Source organism: Ictidomys tridecemlineatus, chromosome 4 (genome assembly GCF_052094955.1).
Source record: "Ictidomys tridecemlineatus isolate mIctTri1 chromosome 4, mIctTri1.hap1, whole genome shotgun sequence".
In the NCBI taxonomy this organism is placed as follows: domain Eukaryota; kingdom Metazoa; phylum Chordata; class Mammalia; order Rodentia; family Sciuridae; genus Ictidomys; species Ictidomys tridecemlineatus.
In genome coordinates, this window is record NC_135480.1 from 135,804,412 (window position 1) to 135,826,847 (window position 22,436).

The following is a 22,436-nucleotide window of genomic DNA, read 5'->3' on the forward strand; positions in this document are numbered from 1 at the left end:
TACCCATACATAGAACATTTTCATTATCACAAAAATTATTTTGGACAACACTGTGCTAAAGATTCCTATAATATAGAGACCTAGTGTTTTTCAAATGTATTAGTCAGCAGAAACATTTTTTAAAGTAATACATAAAAACATTACGTGGTACACAGTTTAGGTGATATTCCATGCAGAAAAGAAAAATCCTAATGATAAAGGAATAGAACCAGTATCATTAGAACAGAGCCATAGTTAGAATTTCAGAGTTGAAGGGTATACCAGATAGCCTCTTCAAAATACTTTGTCCAGGGAAACCTGTTACTTCTGGTTTCAGGTAAAGACAGGAAACAGTTCTCCTACTACACTCTTACAAAGAGTACTTCTATAACCAGATATTTAGGATTTTTCCTACTTATACCACACAGTTCTCTAGAGGACACCAACTGGGTATCCTATAATGCAGTTCAATTCTGACATTATCTACCTGAAGATAGTGCCAGTTCCTACAGGTTACGGGCTTAGTCCCACAAGACTTCCCCTACTACAGAAACCAATTTTAAATCCTAATATGGACCTGTACTTTTGACCAATTGGCTATAAATAAAGATATTTACAAATCCCTTTCTCAGGTTTAGTAGTTTGATAGGACAGCTAATAGGACTAATGGAAATATTTTACTTACATTTACTGGTTTATTATGGAGCATATTGTAAAAGACACAGATGAATACTCAGCTGATGAGGTGCATAGGCATGTTTGGTCAATTTAAATTCAGAAATTATAAAAGCAAAAGATCCTTATTTCATTTTATTTATATATCTTGGGAATTGCAAGTTGGGAAAATAAAGATTCAAACAGCTCTGAATGAGTGCTCCAAAGAAGTTCATGTTGTACAGGAATTTTAAAAGGAAGGAGAGCCGAGTGTGGTGGCACATGCGTGTAATCCCAGTGACATGGGAATCTGAGACAAGAGGATCATAAGTTAAGGGCAGCCTCAGCAACTTAATGAGACCCTAAGCAACTTAGCAAGTCCCTGTCTCAAAACAAATAATAAAAAGGGCTGGGGACATTTTCAGTGGTAAAGCACCTCTGGGTTCCATCTCCAGTATGAATGAATGAATGAATGAATGAAAAATAAAATAAAGGGAAGTAGAAGATAAGGACAGAGAAATCTTACAAGTTGCATGAAAAGGAAGATGAGTGGTACAGAAAAGTTATCATAACACTAGGATACATATCACTAAGCTATACATGATTGATCTCCACAACTATCTTTAATGAAAAATTAATATGTTATTTGTGACAGTTGCAGCTACAGCATGCATTAAAAGATGTTAGTGTTTTTTGCAGACTTGGCTCAATTCAAAAGTTTACATTTCCATGCCCAATTCAAGAGTTCACTTTCTCAGGTAGTAGTTCCTAATACCAGTAATTCCTGGTCCCCTAATGACCTACTAACTCTGCCTTGAAGGGCTCTGAAAGTGTTGCTTTTTGTTATGATTTTCTTATAGTTTTCACATTTTCCCCTTTTGATCATGATTGAAAGCATCAATAATCAATGTTTGTATTATATGTTGATTTTAAGTAGATCTGGTCCCTTGGATCTGAGAAGGTTCATTCCCCAGGAGGTCATATCCCTATAAAGAAGAGAAAAGGTGATTGTAGATAGAGAGCTTAAGGTCACATTTGAGTAACAAGGAGGCAGTCAGAGAGCAGGGCTTACAGAGAGCATGGCTTACAAAATGACTTAATACTTTGCACTTTGGGCTTTCACTGGGTTCAATCCTCTGATGAATGATTGATGGCTTCTGGTTGACATGAGATCATTATTCAGGTAATAGAAGTAGTTAAACAGTGAGTTATGCATCATATTAAAAATTTATAAAAATACAAGCATCAATAAGAATAGCAAGGAGTAGTAATAACACCATCAGTAAGGCTTTTAGCCAGCTGGAACCTGATCCAGACCATTAAAACAATTCTCCTAGGCTAAGTACAAGGTCATTTTAAAAGCAATTTTTTCATATAACTGACGAGTTGATTATTCATCAGTTGTATAGTCACAGAATTCTGTTTTAATAATAGCACAAGTACCCCCTCAAGAAACAGTGATAATATCAAGTGCCCTGTGGTTTTCTAAGAATGCTCTTCTTTCTTTCTAATATATATATATATCTTAGTTATAGATGGACACAATACCTTTTTTTATTTTTATGTGGTGTTGAGGATTGAACCCAGTGTCTCACGAGTTCTAGGCAGACACTCTACCATTGAGCTCCAGCCCCAGCCCCAAGAATGCTTTTTTTATTAAGGGCATTTCTGTATTTACCAAGTGTAATGTTTGTCAGCTGTCGTTTAAGCCTTGATAGGTGAAATTAGCTAATACTTCCATGAGGGCAATCACATCTAAGAGCTCTAAAGTAGGAACAAACACAGCAACAATGATCGAATCCCTCTGTCTTTTAAGGGGGAAAAGTTCTTAGAGCCCATACTGAAGGAGGATTGAATATGCCTCTGTATCCAGTGAAAGCCCAAAGTGCAATGTCCTATTCAAGTGAGGGAAAGCCAAGGCCAAATACTGGTTCCACAGAGCCATTGAGTTCCATTACATTCTCTCCAGTAAATGACAGGTCACCATTCTCAGTCTTTAGCCAATCAGAGGATCTTATGGTTATTATAGAAGAACAGGGTATGGAAGAATACCACCCAAGGTAATGAGTATTATCTACTTGACCCATCTTAGTATGATTATGTTGCTCCCAATGTAAGGGTGAATCAGACCTTAAGTGACAATAGTAAGGGGTAAGCCATATATATATATCTCCATTTCATAACTGGGAAATAATTGCTTTATAATATAGTTCAAATCACCCTTGGGTTTTTGTTCTGCCATTTTTAATGGTGATCTTATGGTATTATAATATTGTTTTACTCAGTTTTTTCACTGCTCTGACTAAAGGATCTGACAAGAACAATTTTAGAGGAGGAAAAGTTTATTTGAGAGCTCAAGGTTTCAGAGGTCTTAGTCCATATGCAGCCAGCTCCATTCCTCCAGGCTTGAGGTGAGGCTGAACATCATGATGGAAGAGTATGGCAGAGGGAACCATCTCACACGATGAAGCACAGACAGTCTCCACTTGCCAGATCCAAATATATACCCCAAAGCCACACCTGAATTTCCACTTCCTCCAGCCACACCCTATCACTTCAGTAACCACACAATTAATCCCCACCAGGGGATTAATTCACTGATCGGGTTAAGACTCTCAAAACCTGTCATTTCTCCTCTGAACCTTCTTGCATTGTCTCACATGTGGGCTGTTGGGGGACACGTCACATCCAAACCATAATCTGAAAATGTAAAATCATGTCCAGGATGATCAAGAGTTAGATTTATGGGCCAATAATTAGAAACTCCTCTAGGAGAACTGGAAGAGTTTGAGAAATTTGACTTAGGAGACAATTGTTTCACCTGGAAGCTCATGCACTTGTTGAGGGAAACAGACCAGTCGAGAAGCAGCAAGCAGCACTTGGAGAGGAGAACTCCAAACTACTTTACACCATCCCCCAGCCAGCCCAGAGGAGAACAAACTCCAAATTCTGAGCTCTGATCTCACAACACTCTACATGGCTGAAGGCCTTGTGCAGGGTCTCAACCATAAAGTAAGTTACAGAAACAGATAAGAAGAAATAACTCTTTTCATAGGCATCTGTTGAATCTCTAGCCCTGAAAGAGGGGTTTACATTTCAAGAGGACATAGTAAAGACTCCTAGAGATAGTTATTTATAATCCAAAAGATAACTACCCATGGTTAATTAGGATTCCTGAAGAAGAGCTGACGGGGGATCTGACCCCTTTCCCCAGGCACTGTTTTCTTACCATAATGTTTTTATAATTTCATCTTACAACCAGGTCTGGTTTTCCATCACAAGCTAAGCAACCTGATTTGAGACTCCATAGCTTAAGTGACTTTTCCTCAGATTTCTTAACAAGAATTTGGGACAGTTGCTCAGCTAAAGCAAATAATTCATGGGGCCTTTTCTCAGGGAATGCTTTCTCTTTTTTTTTTTTTTTTGGTCGTGGTACCAGGGATTGAACTCAGAGACACCTGACCACTGAGCCACATCCCCAGCCCTATTTTGAGTTTTATTTAGAGACAGGGTCTCCCTGAGTTGCTTAGCACCTCACTTTTACTGAGGCTGTCTTTCAGCTCACGATCCTCCTTTCTCAGCCTCCTGAGCCACTGGGATTAAAGGCCCACACGCAGCAGGAAGTGCTTTTCTTTTCTTTTTTTTTTTTTTTTTTTTCGGTTGTAAATGGACACAATAATTTATTTTATTCATTTTTGTGTAGTGCTGAGGATTGAGTCCAGTGCCTCACACATGCTAGGCAAGTGCTCCCCCACTAAACGACAACCCCAGCCCAGGGAATGCTTTTTGACCAAAGTATCTTAATCTTCCTGAAGACTATCTAAGAAACTGGAATTGAATAGGCTATTTGTTTTGTCCATCAGGTGTTTCATGCCAGAATTTTGAAGAAATTTTTTTTTCAGAATTGCTGTAATAATCAGAAATAGGTTATCAGGACACTGAATGCACTGTAGAATAATCAGAGAATTTGAGAAATACAGTGGTATTTATTTATAAAGTTTTAGGGATAATTTTTGAGCGTGTGCTTGGCTTTTAGCAGTTACTCTTGAGAAATCTCTAGTAGGATTATTCCGACTGACCAAAACAATCCATTACTTAGCTATAATATTTTTTTTTTTGCAAGTAGCTAGACTAATTTATATAAATCTGAAATGCTAGGCTGGGAGATTGGACCTGAAGTAAGACAGTGCATCATGGCTGAAGGCCCCTGTGGAGGAAGTCTGCTCAACTCATGGCAAAGTCAGAAAACAGAAAGGGAAAGAGGTCACATGGCAGAGGAACCCTCCCAGGGCACACCCCTAGGGATCTATCTTCTCCAGCCATGTCCCACCTGCCTACTGTTATCACCCAGACCATTCAAATGAGGATGGATTGATTAGTTACAGCTCTCACAATCTAGTCATTTCATCTCTGAACACACCTGCATTAACATAAGAGCTTTTAGCAGATACCTCACATCCAAACCATAACACCATTCCAGTTTTTTTCTAATTGATTATACAAGTAGACTTAATTTTGAAATATCAAAAAAGCCCTGGAGGAGCCAGTATCATTTCAAATTATCATGCATGATTTTAGTTCATTGAATCAGGAATTTACAAAAAATAACCAGTACATTTAAACCATGAAAAAAAGGAGGAGTTTTGGATGGTGGTTGCCCACTAGGAACATTCTCAGAGAAGGAGCTTCCTGTAATTAACTCAAGATGAAAGGTTCCTTTCTTAGAAACTCAGTACCCACCAAAATGAGGGATGCCCTCCTAGATACTTATATGAGAGATTTTTCTCCTAAGCAGCTGGCAACAAAGGACACCCAAAGTTTTGGAACTTCAGTGAAAAAAGGTTTAGAAACTGAGAGGATTTACCCTCATGATCCGAAGCTGCCAGGGAGATGATAGAGAATAAAAGACCCCTGTGGGCACTTATTTGTGTCCTTGGCAGCATCACAGGGGGGAGATGAGTCACTTCAGATCCCAATTCTGACACCGTGTAATGTCAACCCATTCAAACTCAGAAATGGTAAAAGCAAAAAGACTTTATTTGGGTCTTTGGAATTACAGTTTAGGAAAACACAGGATCAGATAACTCTCAATGAATTCTCCAAAGAAGCTCAGATGTGCAGGGTTTTTAAAAGAAAGCAGAAGCTGAGGACAAAGGAAATTTCATAGGTTACTCAAAAAGGAGGATGACGGGTGCAGAAGAGTTATACTAGGATATGTATCACTAGGATACATATCCCTATATATACATGATTGATTGCTAGGACCATTATCTAGGTGAGAAGTTCATTTGTTATTTGTTACAGTTGCAACTGTAGCATTCCTTAAAAGATGTTAGTGACTCTTGTAGATTTGGCCTAGTTCAACAATTTACATTCCTCTGCCTTGTTTTAAGAGTTCATTTTCTTGGGTAGTCATAACTTAGTACAGCTGTTCTCCTAACAGCTGCACGGCTCCATTTGGAAGGGCTCTTTTGGTCATCTTTGTCTTCTGGATTTCACACAAGGTGGAGTTCCCATTCCCTCTCTGGGTGTGCCACCTCCCAGCATCTAAATGCATTCCCCAACCCAGATGCTTATCAAACCTTTTTATTCAAGAGTTCTTATACAGTTTAATCTCCAGTCCTCTACCTTCTTCCCAGAGGTTAGTGTGTAGGGCTGAAAGTTCCAGTCACTTAGTCTTTTTGGTGACCTGCCCCATGCTGAAGCTATCTTGGGGCTCCGCTTTACGTTATCTCCTCAGCATAAACTCAGGTCTGATCAAAAGGGGCTTGCTATAAATAACATGAGATATTCCTTCAATCTCAGGAAATTCCCCAGGGTTTTAGAAACTCTGTTCCTGGAACCAGAGGTAAAGATCAAACATATTTCTTATTATACCACATTAGATTATCTCTTTTGAGTTGAGATGAACTTGATTAAAATGACTTCCCAGTTTTGCTTCTATTAAATGAAATGCACATGAGCAGAAAGATACATGCTACAACAAAAGGGTGGGAGCTACTGCTGTGAGCCTTAAAATATGATTATCACATATGTCATGGGACGGATGTCAAACAATATTGGCATGAGAGGTAGTGTGCTTGGGTACATTCAAAGAATGTAGCCTGGGAGGATACCTCAGGTTTTATTTGAAAACAAAACAAAACAAGAAAGGTCACTGAAAATCAGTGTTGTCAGGACCTGGAAAGAACTATTTTGGAAGTGTCTGTGAACAAAACAGAATTCTTAACCTCTGTCCCACAGAAGCAAAGTTGACAAGAATTATTAGAAAATAGATACTTTGCTAAATACCCCATAAAAAATGTTATAGCTGCATAAAGTCCTTAAACCTAAATAGAAAAGGTTTTTAAAAAATAGTTTTCTTCCCCTTTAGCAACAGCTCTTACTTCCTATCTTACATGGTTGACAGATGGGTTGGAGGGAAGCAAGTTCTCAGGCCTGCTGACAAGAAGGGAGTCCATATCCCCTATAAGGATTTATAGCAGATCTGCCTTTAATGAAAGGGACTTAAAGATGCTTTCAGTGGGTTCTAAACCTATTCTTGGCAATTTTGTTTTATATTCTAGTAGTTAATGTTGCTATTCCTTCTTTAGAGCCTCCTAACTCTCTGGATCTTAATGGGACTCATCCTCGGAGAATCAAACTCACAGCTCCAAATATCAATCTTTCCTTGGACCAAAGTGAAGGCTCTATTCTCTCTGACGATAACCTGGACAGTCCAGATGAAATTGACATCAATGTGGATGAACTCGATACCCCCGATGAAGCAGATTCTTTTGAGTACACTGGCCATGGTAAGTCACTAAGTTGACTGCGGTAAATGGTAAGTCGTTGGCTGTGCTAGTCACTTCTCATCACGGTGACAAAAATACCCAACATGAGCAACTTAAAAAAAGAAAAGTTTATTTGGGGCTCATGGTTTCAGACTTTCACCCCTTGGTTGACTAACTCCATTGCTCTGGGTCTGCAGTGAGGCAGATCATCATGCCACAAGGGCATGGCAGGGGAAAGCTGCTCAATTCATGGCAGCCAAGAAGCAGAGGGAAGGAGAAAGCCAGGAGCCAGGGACAAGGAGTCGTTCACTGACCTATCTCCTCTAGTCACACGACACCTGCCTACAGTTACCACCCAGTCTTCCATTCAAATTATTAACTCATCAAATGAATCAATCCACTGATGAAGTCTACCTCTCATAATCCAATCTTTTCACCTATGAACATTGCTGCATTTCCTAACACATGAGATTTTTAAAACATATTTAGGTCCAAACTGTATCAGTGATTCCTCCTCTTTATTCAGTCCTTAATCAGTTGTCACCTTCACAGATAGACCTTTCTTGACCTTTGCCATCAAAGGTGCTTTCCGCTTCCCTATTCCTCCCACCCCATCATACCCTATCCCAAGTATTCATTTTATTTTCCATAAATCTTGAATTGAAATTATATTATTTAATTGTTTGCATGTTTATTGTCTTTCTTTTCCCCCTAGAATGTCTGTTCTCCAGGGCAGAGACTTTATTATGTTAAAGGTTAATATTTCCAAAACAGTAGGAAGGAAGAGGAAGTGGAGTCAGTGGAGTAGAGGAAAGACAAAAAGGAAGAAGATGGAAAGTTGCCAGATTAAAGATTGATACTTCTAATTTGAATAGAAGTCTCACTTTAGTTCTTTCCCTTGCTCAATGAAGTTTGGTTTGTCAAGAAGTATAGGCAAATATACAGCATTCACTTTAGAAAAAAAATAGGGTCGTATGGTTTCTGTTTCACTTTTACCCAGCTTCATTCTCCAAAGTTATGATTTTTCAAAGACAAAGTGAGACTCTTGGCCATGGCTATTGCTTTTCTTCCTTGTAAAAATTCTTCTAGTCTTAATAAGCAATACTGTACTCAGGCGTGGTGGCACACACCTGTAATCCCAGCTACTCAGGAGCCTGAGGAAGGAGGATGGCAAGTCCAAGTTCAGCCTCAGTAGCTTAGTGAGGCTTTAAGCAATTTACCAAGACATTGTCTCAAAATTAACAAAAAAAAAAAAAAAAAAAAAGAAAGAAAGAAAGGAAGGAAGGAAGGAAGGGCTGGGAATGTAGCTCAGTTTTAGAATACGCCTAGGTTTAATCCCCAGTACCACACATACACACAAAAGCAATACCACAATTAAACAATGCCCTGACTTTTATAGTCAACTAATCCAGAATTTTCACTCATAGGAAATTCATCAAATTAGCTTATTAATTCAACCAATGGTGATTGAACCAACAGGGTAATACCATGACCAGTAAAAACTTAGACCCTGTCTTCCCAGAATTTAAGGCTTTGTTTCCTTAAGTTAAATAAGCAGAAGCAATAAGCTGCTTGTTCTAAAGTTTATTATGTTTAAGTAGAAATTTTATATTGAATTTTCATTATGTTCATGAATTTATTTTTTAAAAAATATTTACTTTTTAGTAGTAGTTGGACACAGTACCTTTATTTTATTTATTTATTTTTATGTGGTTCTGAGGATCGAACCCAAGGCCTCACATGTGGTAGATGAGCTCTCTACCACTGAGACACAACTCCAGCCCTGTTTGTGAATTTCTCTAAGGTTCTCGCTGGTATGCATGGCAGATTGGTTCCAGGACCACAAACAGATACCAAAATCGGAAGATGCTTAAGCCCCTTCTATAAAATGATACAGTATTTACATGTAACTAATGTACCCTCCTACATCCTTTAAATCATTTACTTGTAATACCTAACCCAATATAAGTGCTATAAAAATAGTTGTTTATTGTTTGGGAAATAATGTCAAGATAAAAATGCCATATTTTTACTTTCCTGTGCATATTCAACTAACGCAGGTTTTTTGTTGTTTTGTTTTTCTCCTGAATATTTTCCATCTGCAGTTTGTTGACTCTGCAGATTTGGAACCCATGGATACAGAGGGCTGCCTACTTAACTGGATATTTGATTTTGTAGGTTGAAATACACAAATATAAAATTAAAGTTTTCTTTCTTTCTTTTCTTTTTTTTTTTTTGGTACCAGGGCTTGAACCCAGGGGTGCTTAACCACCTCCCTACCTCCCCACCCCTCTTTATTTTTTACTTTGAGACAAGGTCTTGCTAAGTTGCTTAGGGCCTGGCTAAGTTGCTGAGACTGTCTTTGAACTTGCCATGCTCCTGCCTCAGCCTCCTGAGATGTTAGAAAGGAATACTTGAATTCCTACTTGTTTCTGGCACCCCAGTGAGTCTTCCCTAGCTACTCCATCTATCCCCACTGCTGCCCCAGCTCTTTTCTTGCTAATGTATTGACTTAAGATCCCTTAGAAGACAGCTGTTGCAAGACTCTGCGGGTTCCTCCCTCTCCTCCCCCTTTTACTTTCCTGCTGTGGGGAGCTTTGTCACACCACGTCTGAACCTTTTATTTTTATAAATAGCAAAACTGTGAAGCAAAGTGGTGTTGGCTGCTGCAAGTTAGTAATTAAAGCTGCCACTTGCTGACATAGTTCTTTTTATTTAGTTGACATAATTATGTTGAAAGAGCTAGTTTAATGGCCACAACCCCTCTCCTAGATCTTAAAGGACAGAATTTTAACCTAAGTTGAATTTGAAAATTTACCTTGATTTCCAAATGAAAGGTGTATATTCAAACACTTTTAAACAGATGAACAAAAAAGCATAGGTATTGAAGAGTACATCTGAAGAACTTTATTTTATAAACATGTAGACATGGGTAACAACTGCACATGAAGGAGGAATATAAATACATTTTGATCCTGAAGCATGAAATAAATGCTTAAATCTTCATGTTTTCGGGATTTCTCATGCAAGCATTTTGAACTAGTGGCTTATTTTCTTCTAAATAAAATTAGAGTTTTTCAGGTACGAGTTTTCAAAAGCATAATTAATCTAATGTAATGAACACTTTTTGAGTGCTTACTGTATGTAGGAGCCATTCAAAGTGCTTCATAGCATTAACTATTTTAATCCTTATGGCAACTCTATAAAATAGGTATGTTTTCTACCACTTGGGAGATGAGACTACTAAGGCACAAAGCGGTTAAATAGTTTGCCTGAGGTCATACAGTCACATACCTAGAAGATGGCAGAGCAACACTCAAGCCCAGAGTTGTTGTTGGTGATTTCTGGCCCATGCAACATCCCTATGAACATACTGACAAAAAGGAGAGTTTCTTTTACTAAATTAGGCTTACCTATGCCACGCCAACATGATAGCCACCTTCACTCTATACCTTCTTTTATCCAACCATTTTCACAATTTGAGGAGTCTTTACAGCCTCAAAGACTTTTATGCCATTTGCCTCTTTTCAATCACAGTAGGCAGTGCATTTTTTTCATGTGCAATTTTGCATATGAAAAAAATTTTAAGTCTCAATCAAAAGATGTTAAATTGGTCTTCACTTTCAAACCATTTTAATAGCTGCGTCCAAAAAGTTGAGAAATATAATTTAAGCTACCAATATAAGTAAGATTTGATTCCCCTTAATAATTACAGTGTGCCTAAGAGGTCAGAAATATGTAAATAGTGAAGAACTTAGGAGGACAGTCTTTCATATTAAGAAACTATCTTTGTGTTTTTAGATGCTTTATGAATCCTAGAAACTTAAAAATATTCAAAGATCAGAAAAAAAATATGACCTATTCCTATTTTCTAAACCAACCACATAGTAATTTTCACCATAACTCAGATCTCAGCAAAGGATTTTATAAGGGAAGTGGAAAAATGGTAAAGAATTTTTGCCTGCATATTCCTGATAAGAATGTTATAGGAAACACTCATGTCCTCTTAACTTTTCCTTCCTAGTTTCCCAACGGATGCTTAGTGACCTTATCTAAGCTGCTTTTTCTAATACTAACTCCTAATGACAGTTTTCTGGGTTGATAAGCCCCCCAATATTATTTCCAGATAATCAGGGAATCACTTCATTTAACATTCCTATTATGATTTTTCATATTTTCACAGCCTACAGGCAACCAGCTTATAAAAACAATTTCTTGTTTTAACTCTGCATATAAACTAGTCAAGTGTTAAGTTTCCTGGGTCTTACCTACAGCAGCCTTATGCTGTCTGTAATGGTGTTTTTTGAAAGGAGGAGATATATATATATATATATATATATATATTTTTTTTTTTTTGGTATTCTCACATTGCTCAGATTTTACACTCAGATTAACTTGCTGCCTTGTTGTTTGTCACCCAAAGAATTTTAAAGACTTCTTAATTGTACATTGGATGTTTTTCCTATAACAAGGAAAAGTACAGAGTAGCTTCTAAGAGTATTCATTTTATCCATGCAAGACCATCAATAGAAAACGAACCTGCTACACAGGTGCATGTTCCCACAGCAAAGCCACATCTGAACTCATCTCTAGTTGGTCCATTGGGAGCACAAGAATGGATTCCCTGCTGGGTACAGTGTGCATGTCCATGCTCTCAGCAACTTGGGAGGCTGAGGCAGGATGATCACAAGCTCAAGGCCAGCCTTGGCAACTTAGTGAGACCCTGTCTCAAAATTTTAAGAAAGTTAGGAAAAAAAATAAAAGACTAGGAGTGTAGCTCAGTGGTAAATCGCCCCTGGGTTCAATCCCCAGTACTGCTGTGATCTGTATAGCATAGGACATTCAAGAGCTTGTGCTAGAGATCATCTCAAAAGTCAAAAGGAAATGTTCAAGTTTACCTCTCCCCACTGTGTATGAGGGTTTAATTATCCTCTACAGTAACCAGGGAGAAAGATGATCACAGAGAAAAGGAAGCAAGCATTTCTTAATGAAGAGGGTGTGAGACGAAGCATTGAATTCTCAAAGCCTGGAGACAGAGAATTCAATAAGACCTGGAAGTTTTTGCAAACAGTCAGAAAATGAATGCTGGAGGGGAGGTGATGATTTATAGTTATAGCAGAAGAATTATTGAGATCAGGAGAGTACTGCTAACTCAAGAAACTCAATAAAGCTACTTTTACTTCTTCCTAGCTTATACTGTTGATTTCTAGAAGTGAACACCTTAAAAGAACACAGTGTACCTCTATTTCTTAAATCATTCCCTTTACCCCATTTAAATCAATTGAGTGAAAGGGCAGAAGAAGGAGGAGTCCCAGCAACTGGCCAGCTCCCACATCCTAAAACATTAGGAATAACACCTCATAAAAAACATCCAGCCCCAAGGTTCTATACTAAAACAAGTAATAATGCTACTTTAAAAAATAAACTATAAGAAAATGTGTGTGTGCATACATATACATACTTTAAGATAGAGGTTGTTTTCTTAGTATGATATCATGATTAAAAAAAAAACTTAACAAGTCAACTATACAAAAATTTTAAATTTTTGTTTAGTAAAATTTTATTGTGTAGATAGAATCAGTGACACACACCTGTAATCCCAGCAGTTGAGGCTGAGGCAGGAGGATTGCAAGTTCAAGGCCAGCTTCAGCAATTTAATGAGGCCCTAAGCACTTAGGGAGACCCTGGCTCAAAATAAAAAATAAAAAGGGCTCAGATGTTGCCTAGTGGTTAAGCACCCCTGGGTTCAATTCCTAGTACAAAAAAAAAACAAAAACAAAAAAAAAACAAGCAAAAATGTATATAAATAAATTGAAAAGGTAAGCACAAGACAGAATAATAATTACAAAATAGAGTTCTTTCTGTTTTATATTCTTTTGGTAGCAGGGATTGAACCCAGGGGCACTGTACCACTGTGCTATGTCCTCAGCCCTTTAAAAAAAAAAAATTAAGACAGGATCTCTTCAAGTTGCTATGGCTCGCTTGCAACTTGTGATCCTCCTGCCTCAGCCTCCCTAGTTGCTGAGATTACAAGCATGTGCCATCATGCCCCACTATGCCTGACAAAGTTCTGTATAAAGAACTACACCAAACATATAAGGACCACTGTAGGCAAAGCATGTCACAGGTACCTCTCTGTCAGTAAGAGAAATATAAATAGCCAATAAACATTTAAAAATTCTCACCTTATATAGTAATAAAAGGAAATTCAAATTAAAACAACAGTGAGATTATTTATACCTTAAATCTCAAGTGTGAAGAACTTTGATGGCCTCCAGGCTTATGACAGAGGGAGGGAGCAGGCACTCAGCATGTATTTTGGTGTTGTGTATTCAAGGATAAAAATATCCACACAAAAAATTTCTGCTTATACCACTGATCCAGCCTTCCAGATACATACTGAAAAAATTCTTTACTAAAAAATGAAATAAAAGTAAATTTGCATCATCATGGGACTAAAAAAAAGACATCAGCAAAATGAAACTACTTGAAGTCTCCTTTTAAAAATGAGTAGGATTTATATTCCCTGAGATGCCCATATTGTATCATTGGGTAGATTAAATTAAAGAACAGTATGTATAGAACATGCAGATCATATGGGATAATCATACTTATTGGCAAAAAAAAAAGTGTGTGTGGACAAAGGAAAAATAGTACCCGTCAAAAGTAATGAGTGAGAGCAGTGTTGACAGTTTTCCCTATTTTATGAGCAGTTTCTGTATTGCTTATACTTTTATGTGTTTTCCTTTTTTCAATTAAACTTTTAGAGAAATTTTGGGTTCACAGTAAAATGAGAGGCAAGAACAGAAAGAGCTCCCTATGTCCTCATTCCCCCACCACACCGTCCCCTCACCAGCTGCATCCTACATCACTGTGGTATGTTATAATCAATGAGCTTCCATCAACACGTCATTATCATCCAAAGGCCACAGCTTTCGTTAGGGCTCACCCTTGGTGTATATCAATGGGCTTAAACAAATATATAATGACGTATGTCCACCATTATAATATCACACTGACGTATGTCCACCATTATAATATCACACTGAATAGTTTTACTGCCCTAAAAATCCTCTGGGCTCTACCGATTCATCTCTGCTCCCCTCTAACCTTTGGCAAACACTGATCCTGTTAAGTGTCTGCCAAGCTTCGTCCTTCCTAGAGTATCTTATTGTTGGAAATCACACAATAAGTATGGCTTCCTGCACTCATGCATTTGAGGTTCCTTCATATCGTTTCATGTCTTGAAAGCTCATCTCTTCTTAGCACTTTCCAATATCCTGTTGTCTGGATGTACCACAGTTTATTTTTCCATTTGCCTCCTGAAAGAGATCTTGGTTGCTTCCAAGTTTTGGCAATTATGACTAAAGCTGCTATAAACATCTATGTCTGGTTGTTTGTGTGAATATACATTTTCAAGTCATTTGGATAATTACCAAGGGGTATGATTGTTGGGCTGCATGGTAAGAGTATGTTGTTTAGTTTTGTAAGAAACTGTCAAACTGAGGCTGGGGCTGTAGCTCAGTGGCAGAGCACTTTCCTACCGTGCATGGGGCACTGGGTTCGAACCTCAGCACCACATAAAAAAAATAAAATAAAGGTATTGTGTCTACCTACAACTAAAAAATAAATATTAAGAAAAAGAAACTATCAAACTGTCTTCCAAGTGGCTGCACCATTTTACATTCCCATTTTACATTAATGAATGAGTGTTCCTTTGACTCCATGTCTTCACTAGTACTTGGTATTATCAGTGTTTTGATTTTTGGCTATTTAATAGGTATATAATAGATATAATGGTATCTAATTGTTTTAATTTACAGTTCCCTACTGACATATGATCTTGAACATCTTTTTATATTTGCCTATTTTTAATAGGCAAAATTATTCACTTTCTTATTCCTGAGTTTTAATCACTCTTTATACTTTATAACTGTCCTTTCTCAGATGTGTGTTCTGTAAATATTTTCTCCTAGTCTGTGGCTTGTCTTCTTATTCTCCAACATTGTTTCACAGAGCACAAATTTTAGTTTGAATACAGTTAGCTAGTTGGTTATTTATTTCATGGCTCATGACTTTGATGTTATATCTAAAAAGTCATCTCTGTACCCAAGATCAATTATATTTTTCTCTTATGTTATCTTCTGGAGTTTTAAGATTTTTTACTTTTTACATTTAGGTCTACTGATCCATTTTAAGTTAATTTTTGTGACAGGTCTAAGATCTGTGCCTAGATTCTTTTTTTTTTTTTTTTTTGGCAAATGGATGTCCAATTGTTCCAGTGGTATTTACTGGAAAGACTTTTTTTACTCCATTGTAGTGCCTTGATTCCTTTGTGAAAGTTCAGTTGACTATATTTGTTTGGTATATATTTTACTTTTATAACCAGAATAAAAATATGGTCTTCAGAAAATTATTTTAGTGAGGCAAATTCCATAAAAGCATATAGAAAACAAAACAATCCCTATTTTTACTCCACATAGATCACCAGGCATAAACCAGAGCAGAGGGGTTGATGGATGGCAAGCTCATCACAAGCAAGGGTCTGTGTATACAGGAATGTCAGAAGACAAACCCACATCAGAACGTCAGGTTCTGAGGGAGCTGAGGCAAGATGGAATATAGGGTCAATGTTGGTCAATTTTGCATTGCTGTGACCAAAATACCTGACAAGAACAATTTTGAGAAGGGAAATTTTGCGGGGGGCTCATGGTTTTAGAGGTCTCAGTCCATAGATGGCTGACTGCTTTGCTCTGGGCCTAAGGTGAGGTAGAACATCATGGCAGAAGGGGAGGAGGGATGCACTGCAGTATTCATGGCAGCCAGGAAGCAGAAAGACAGAGTGAGGAAGGGACCAAGGGGAAGATGAACCCTTCCAGGTTATGCCCTGTGACCCATGTCCTCCAGCCCTGCCCCACTAGTCTACAGTTACCACCCAGTCCATTCTCACTAGAATGGACTGATTAGGTAACAGCTCTCACAATCCAATCCCTTCACCTCCAAACATTCCTGTGTTAACAGGAGCTTTGGAGGACAACTCTTATTCAAATAATAACAGGGTCCCAGTAACACAACTGGGATTGGCATCTAAGATTACTAACCCAAGTAGAAAGAAAGCAGGAAGGGACTCCAGTCAGGTAGATTTGCACAAGTGACATAGTGCTCATTTGGAAACCAAAGGTGACTGTTTTCTGTTTTTATATGCTCTCAGGCACTGTGGGAACAGTTGAAGCTGAGGTGAGCCAAGGCTCTGTGGGTAGTGGTTGCTGTTGGTGTTGGTAAAAATGGCTGGGATTGCTTCCCAATCAAACTTTGTTCCTATTTCAAGTCATGGGTCATTAGACACTTTTGAATATGAAACAACGGCAGAGTGTTCTGGAATGTAGTGTCTTTGTTGTGGCTCCCTTACAGATTACCTATATTTCTAGGAACTAGCCCAAACTTGCCTTTATTTACCCACTAACCTTCCCAGTTTTTATTGAGTATGCTAAGTAAGTAGGTTTCTAAGCTATGTGCAGTGTGTGTTGGTGGAGGTGAGTACTGAAGGCAATTTAGACTCAGTTCCTTAGCCCAAGACACTCTCAGCCTCTTCATAAAATAAATAAGAATGAAAATCATACAGTCAAGGCAAATGTGATAACTTAGAAGCATTGAAGGTAAAGCATAAAGGTAAAGGTTTTAACTCTATTTGCTTACTGACTCTTTGATCTGAGACAGACTACATTGGATTCAGTTTTTGCATTGGCTTAATATATATTTTAAAACTACTGTGCCTGGTATAAGATGTCAAATACTAAAGAATATTGCTGTTATTATCAAAGTGCTATAGGAGAAATATAAGGAAGGTGCAGTACAGATTCAATGGTCTTTTTTCACAAATAGGAAAATAAGAATGACAATATCTCAGGATTACGGTGATAATTATAAATAGTCTTTTCCTTCAAATTACTTTAGGATATAAAGAATAACCATTGCTGAACTCTACTAGTATTGCTAATAAAAATGGAAGCAATCACCGATTACTCTTTTAAAAGACAAAATGGATCTGATTCAAATGTATGATATGTCAAGATCATTGTACTGTCATGTGTAACTAATTAAAACAAGTTAAAGAAAGACAAAATGGTTACATTTTGGGGTGCAAAGAGTAAATTTCTTCATAAAGAATACTCAGTAAGATTTTGTTGTCTTATGAACCCCTAAATTTAGGAGTCTTATGAATTTGGGACCTTGATATATTTCTGGTCTACAAATTTGTTTCTCCCTTACTATAAAACCTTTCTGCAACATATTTGGAAGTAGAAATATTTCCATATTTGTGTGGGAAATAATAGCAAATTTATGTCCAGATGTGCTTCCAATAGAGAAAGGGATTCAACCCTGTTCTAAGAGTCTGAGAGCAAGGGTCTTGGATAATAATATCATCACAAGCTATAGTTCCTGAAACACTCTGAGCCATCAGATCTTTCACCCATAGCAAGACCTACAGTCTTAATCTGGCATGATCAAGGAAGAGTTGGTACCAGTTTATCCTCCACTGGGCCTGAACTGACCCAAGACAGCTCTAGACTCACCTAACCCCACCTCAGTGTGGCCTTAGCAATGGATGTGGTTGTCCAGTCAATAGAACAGACTTCACTTGGTGGACTTTATGTGGTGAGGGTGATATTAAGCTCTATAAACATTGCACATAGCCGGTATTGTACCAGGCAGGCTCTGCCATGAGGTAGCTTATGATCCTATCGCTTTGCTACTTCTGCTGTGGAAGTCTTGCTCCTTCAGCCTTGTGCTTTGTGCTTCATTTCCAGAAGATTCCACAGCCAACAAAGATTCTGGTCAAGAGTCTGAGTCTATTCCAGAATATACAGCTGAAGAGGAACGGGAAGACAACCGGCTGTGGAGGACAGTGGTGATTGGAGAACAAGAGCAACGGATTGACATGAAGGTCATCGAGCCCTACAGGAGAGTCATTTCTCACGGAGGTAGTCATGCTGTGTGTGAATCTGGGAAATGGGGAGGGGTGGCCATATTTTTAAATGAGAAATAAATAAAACTAGGATTCTCTGTAACATGACATCCCAAAGACACCCTGTTCTGTAGTCTGTGTTCAGGTAACAGAGAGTTAAGTGTGTTACGTTATCCTCTATCCACTAAAAATTTGAAAGTCTACTATGGCAAAAAGCAAAAACAACAACAACAACAAAAACTTTTCAATGTAAAAAAGGTCTTTGTGTGCCATGTTATAATCTGTCCAAATTTCTCAGAAGCCATAGTTGTCCAATGTCTTAATGTCTGTTTGGAATTCCTATCAACAGTGTTGAACTGAATAGCTTATAGTGTGTAATACCATGTCCTGTAGTAAGACCTGGTGGAACTCATTTCTATAAAATGCCTTTTGAATTCTCTTCAGAAGCTTCTGGGAATCTTTTTAGACTCAGCCTGGTACTTTATTTCCTCCTACCTAAAGTTTGCTTTTCAAATCTAGGTCCAACAATTTCTAATCCCTGTGAATGCTTCCACCTGCTTAGTGAGGGACCAGGAAAGGGGAAAGCAAATTTTGTATTTTCAGTGCTTTCTTGAGGCCTGTAGGGGCATAAGAGCCTTGATTAATTTGAGATTCAAAAAAGTCAGAGGAGCACAAGCAACACATTGAACATTGTCGACTTCAGAAAACATCCATGGCTTTTTGATTTTTCTAATGCATGTATTCCTTTCCCGCAGTCCTGAGGTGCCACTGTAACCAACCAGCTGGTCCAGAAAAAGTGCAAGCTAACAAGACAATTGCTGCTGTCTATGTTCTCTCTTCCTCAATGAGGACAGGGAAATAAGAGTCTTGGCACTGAATTAAATCCGCCACATTTATTTTATAAAGAACGTGAGGACGTTTTGTTATTTCAGTTAAACATTCTTCCATCAGTAGAGCTTTCCCTTTCTGTCCCATGCACTGCCACTTCTTATAAGTACCAGTACCATTCAGGGAACCCAACTGTGACAGTGATGGAGAATGCCAGTCGGAGCCCTTGGCCATGCCCCATGTTTGCCTTGCCTCTCTTGAAATGGCAGTATGCCCCTGTGGTAGCTGCTGTGGGGCCAGGGACAGTGGTCTTGGAGAGAAACCTGTCCCACACCTCTGGGGGAATGAAGGCTGGCCTGATCCTGCTAAGTGACAGACAAGTGACCTTATAGTAAACCCTTTTGTTTTTAGGGTGAAAACCACAACTGAAACACTCTCGAAATCTTCTCAGAGAGTCATTCCTCCTTTGTGCCACCCATAGGGTATTTTGGATTTGTTTGCTTTTGGGCAATGAAACAAAGGCTGACTATAAGTGTGGCCTATGTTTATTCTTTAAAAAGGATAGAAAATGCAGGAAAGTCTGTCAAAGTAAATCAGTCACCCCGTGATAATCCCGGCGACATTTACCCCCTCGGCTCTTAAGGTCCTCATGTTGTGATGAAGGCAGGCTCTGATGTTGCTGTCCTCGGCTGAGTTCTTTCTCAGTCCCCCAGCAGAATCACCTATTTGTCAACTCCTGGGAAGTCAAGTGGGCTGGGTGGATGGGTTAAGCCCAACGACCTGGAGCCTAAGTCAGGACAAAGTGATTAACAGCAGTACCAAGATGGTCAGGAGGAGCCACTGCCTCTGCCTGTCACAGCTTCTAGAAACTCACCTGAGACCTTAGGGCTAACCTGGTTTGCTGAGCTTTCTGTGCCTGCCACCTCCTGCCCTTGGCATTTCCTCCCCTCCATTATGTGTGGCAAGCTTGATTTTGTCTGTGTGACTGTGCAGTTTGTTTTGAAAGGAAGGGTGCCTTTGCTCTCCCTGGCTTTACCTCAGCCTCCTCCAGGCACTGACCTGCATGAACGTGCCTCTGGCTGCTCTCATCCGGTCCATCAGCAAGAGACCACCTTCTTACATGCTCAACCGCTTTTGTATCCTGTAGGTAAAGAGTGTTTGGATGTTACTTCTGAATTTGCCAAAGACTTGTCTTCCATATTGGAAACTTAGATCCCTCTCTCAGATCTTAGATGACAAAGCTTCTTGGTTACCGATTTCTTGAGTTTGTCATCCTGGCTTCTGATGAGCATTTAAAAAGCAGACTCCTCAGTGAGCATGAGCCTTGTTCTGGAGCTTTGCCTTTTTGGTATGAGGCCGTTTTCCCCCTCTGGTCCTTAGGGAACTGTGGACAGTGTTCTGTGTGGTACATTGGAAGGGGAGTTAGCAAAAGAGTTGCAGAAGCTGGCCCCAAAGTCCGACACTGCCAGGTGCTCCCCGTGGGTTGGAACAAATAGTTCAGTCTTCAGCTTTGGCGACTTTGATATGAGCTGTTGTCATAAGTCCTGTACACAATGCAGACCTGTGAGTTTAAGGCCTGTCTTTGCCACTTAGTGACCTCTGCCTCTTACCAGTCATTTACTTCCTCTGGGCTTCAGTTACTTCACCAGTCGAATTAAGGTGATCACAACACCAGTGTTCACTTCCTATGATCCCAGAAACACTATCCCTGCCACCTGCTTAAATGGGGGGAAAAAAAAAGCAAAAAGTGTTATAATTAGTTTTGCTCAGTCAAGGGCATGGGGTCATGTGGAGGCCAGAAGTGGCTTTTTTCAACTTAGAACAGAGAACACATTTAAATAACCAAGGACAATCACACCAAAGAATTTTAACAAGGAGTTTCCTGTTTCCTTTCTTGTTCTTTTTTTTTTTTTCTTTTATTTCATTATAGGAGACTCAGGTAACCTTCTCTGCAGTGTTGCTGGACAGATGATCCTGGAAAGAATGCGGAGAAGAGTTGCTGGCTGGTGTGTGTGTGTGTGTTTGGGTTGTGACTGTGACGTCTTTCCTTCTCTCTCCATTCCATTTGCTGGCCAGCAAACTTGTGTTACACCCCTTTCATGCCTGTCTGTGCCACCTCAGGTAAGGCTTGCATAGCCCAAGGAGGCTCCTTGGTGGGGTTGTTCACGCCCCCACCACATGTACCCTGTCTACCTCATGTTTATAAGGAAGAGAGTCTGACAAAGTAAATATTTTAAAAACCAAACTCCATATAAGTTATGCTGTTGCCAGCAGGCAACTTCACCTGAAACTCTGCAGAGTTTAGGATAGAAATTTACCCAGGAAGCCTCTGGAGTGGGGGTGGGGGCAATGAGCAAATGATCCCACTCATTTTAGTTATTGCACTTCGCCAGCAGGCATTACCCAAAGTGTTCCCTGAAGCCCGATGACGATGACTCTTGACTTAGGAGGAAAACTTTCATGAGGAATGTTTTCCTTCTGCTTCCTTTCCTAAGTCACCTTCTCTCCTATTCTCTTCTTTTCCCATTTACCTCTTCTTCCCTTCTTACAGCAACTCTAACCTAAAGTATGAGCAACTATTTCTATTTGAAAAGTCCAGCAATATTTATATAAAGAAATATTCCTCACTTAGACAGTGATCATGAAGCAGTACACTGATCCCTCAGTGTTCCTTCCACTAAATGAGTTCTGGAGAGCACCATCTGTAGCATTCATACAGGGGCCTAATTGCCGTTTAAGATGACTTCTCAGCTACTATTTATAAACCCCCGTCTTTCTTCTTTTAAAAAAAATTGCTATATTGTGTACATATATGAATATGTAACAACAAATCCCGCTATTATGTATGATTATAATGCACCAATAAAAAATTACAATGTTGGGCCAATAAAAAAATACAGAAAAACAATTTTACAGAAACCAGAAAAAAGAAATCAAAATCAGCCATGACCTTGAAAATATTCTGATACCCTGGAGCCAGACAGCCCTATTTATAAAGATGTGTGTTTATTTGTTTTTTGGGTTTTTTTGTTGTTGGATTCATTATGTCTGTCTTCTCTTTTAATGAACTGTTTTTGTTGTGCTCAGTATAAAATGCATATCTTTGTGGTGTTAGCTAAGTCACCATATCCTTCGTGGATTTCCATTGAGTAATGAATCCTCAGAAATGAAATTGGTAGAACAAGCTTTTCTTGATTTAAAATATATCTCTTTCTGCCATTTCCTTCATATTTGCA

At 38.8% G+C, this 22,436-nt stretch overlaps 1 protein-coding gene across 10 annotated transcripts in view; it reads left to right on the forward strand.

The window, feature by feature from the left end:
- Window positions 1-22,436, forward strand: part of Prune2 (prune homolog 2 with BCH domain) — a 259,799-nt gene that overhangs the window by 211,749 nt on the left and 25,614 nt on the right. For 8 of the 10 annotated variants that reach the window (XM_078047452.1, XM_078047450.1, XM_078047456.1 and 5 more), the window contains exons 11-12: window positions 7,227-7,427; window positions 18,215-18,388. In XM_078047452.1, coding sequence (XP_077903578.1) covers window positions 7,227-7,427; window positions 18,215-18,388 — 375 coding nt within the window. The remainder of the gene's footprint in view (window positions 1-7,226; window positions 7,428-18,214; window positions 18,389-22,436) is intronic. The other 2 variants (XM_078047448.1, XM_078047451.1) reach the window with 1 other exon arrangement.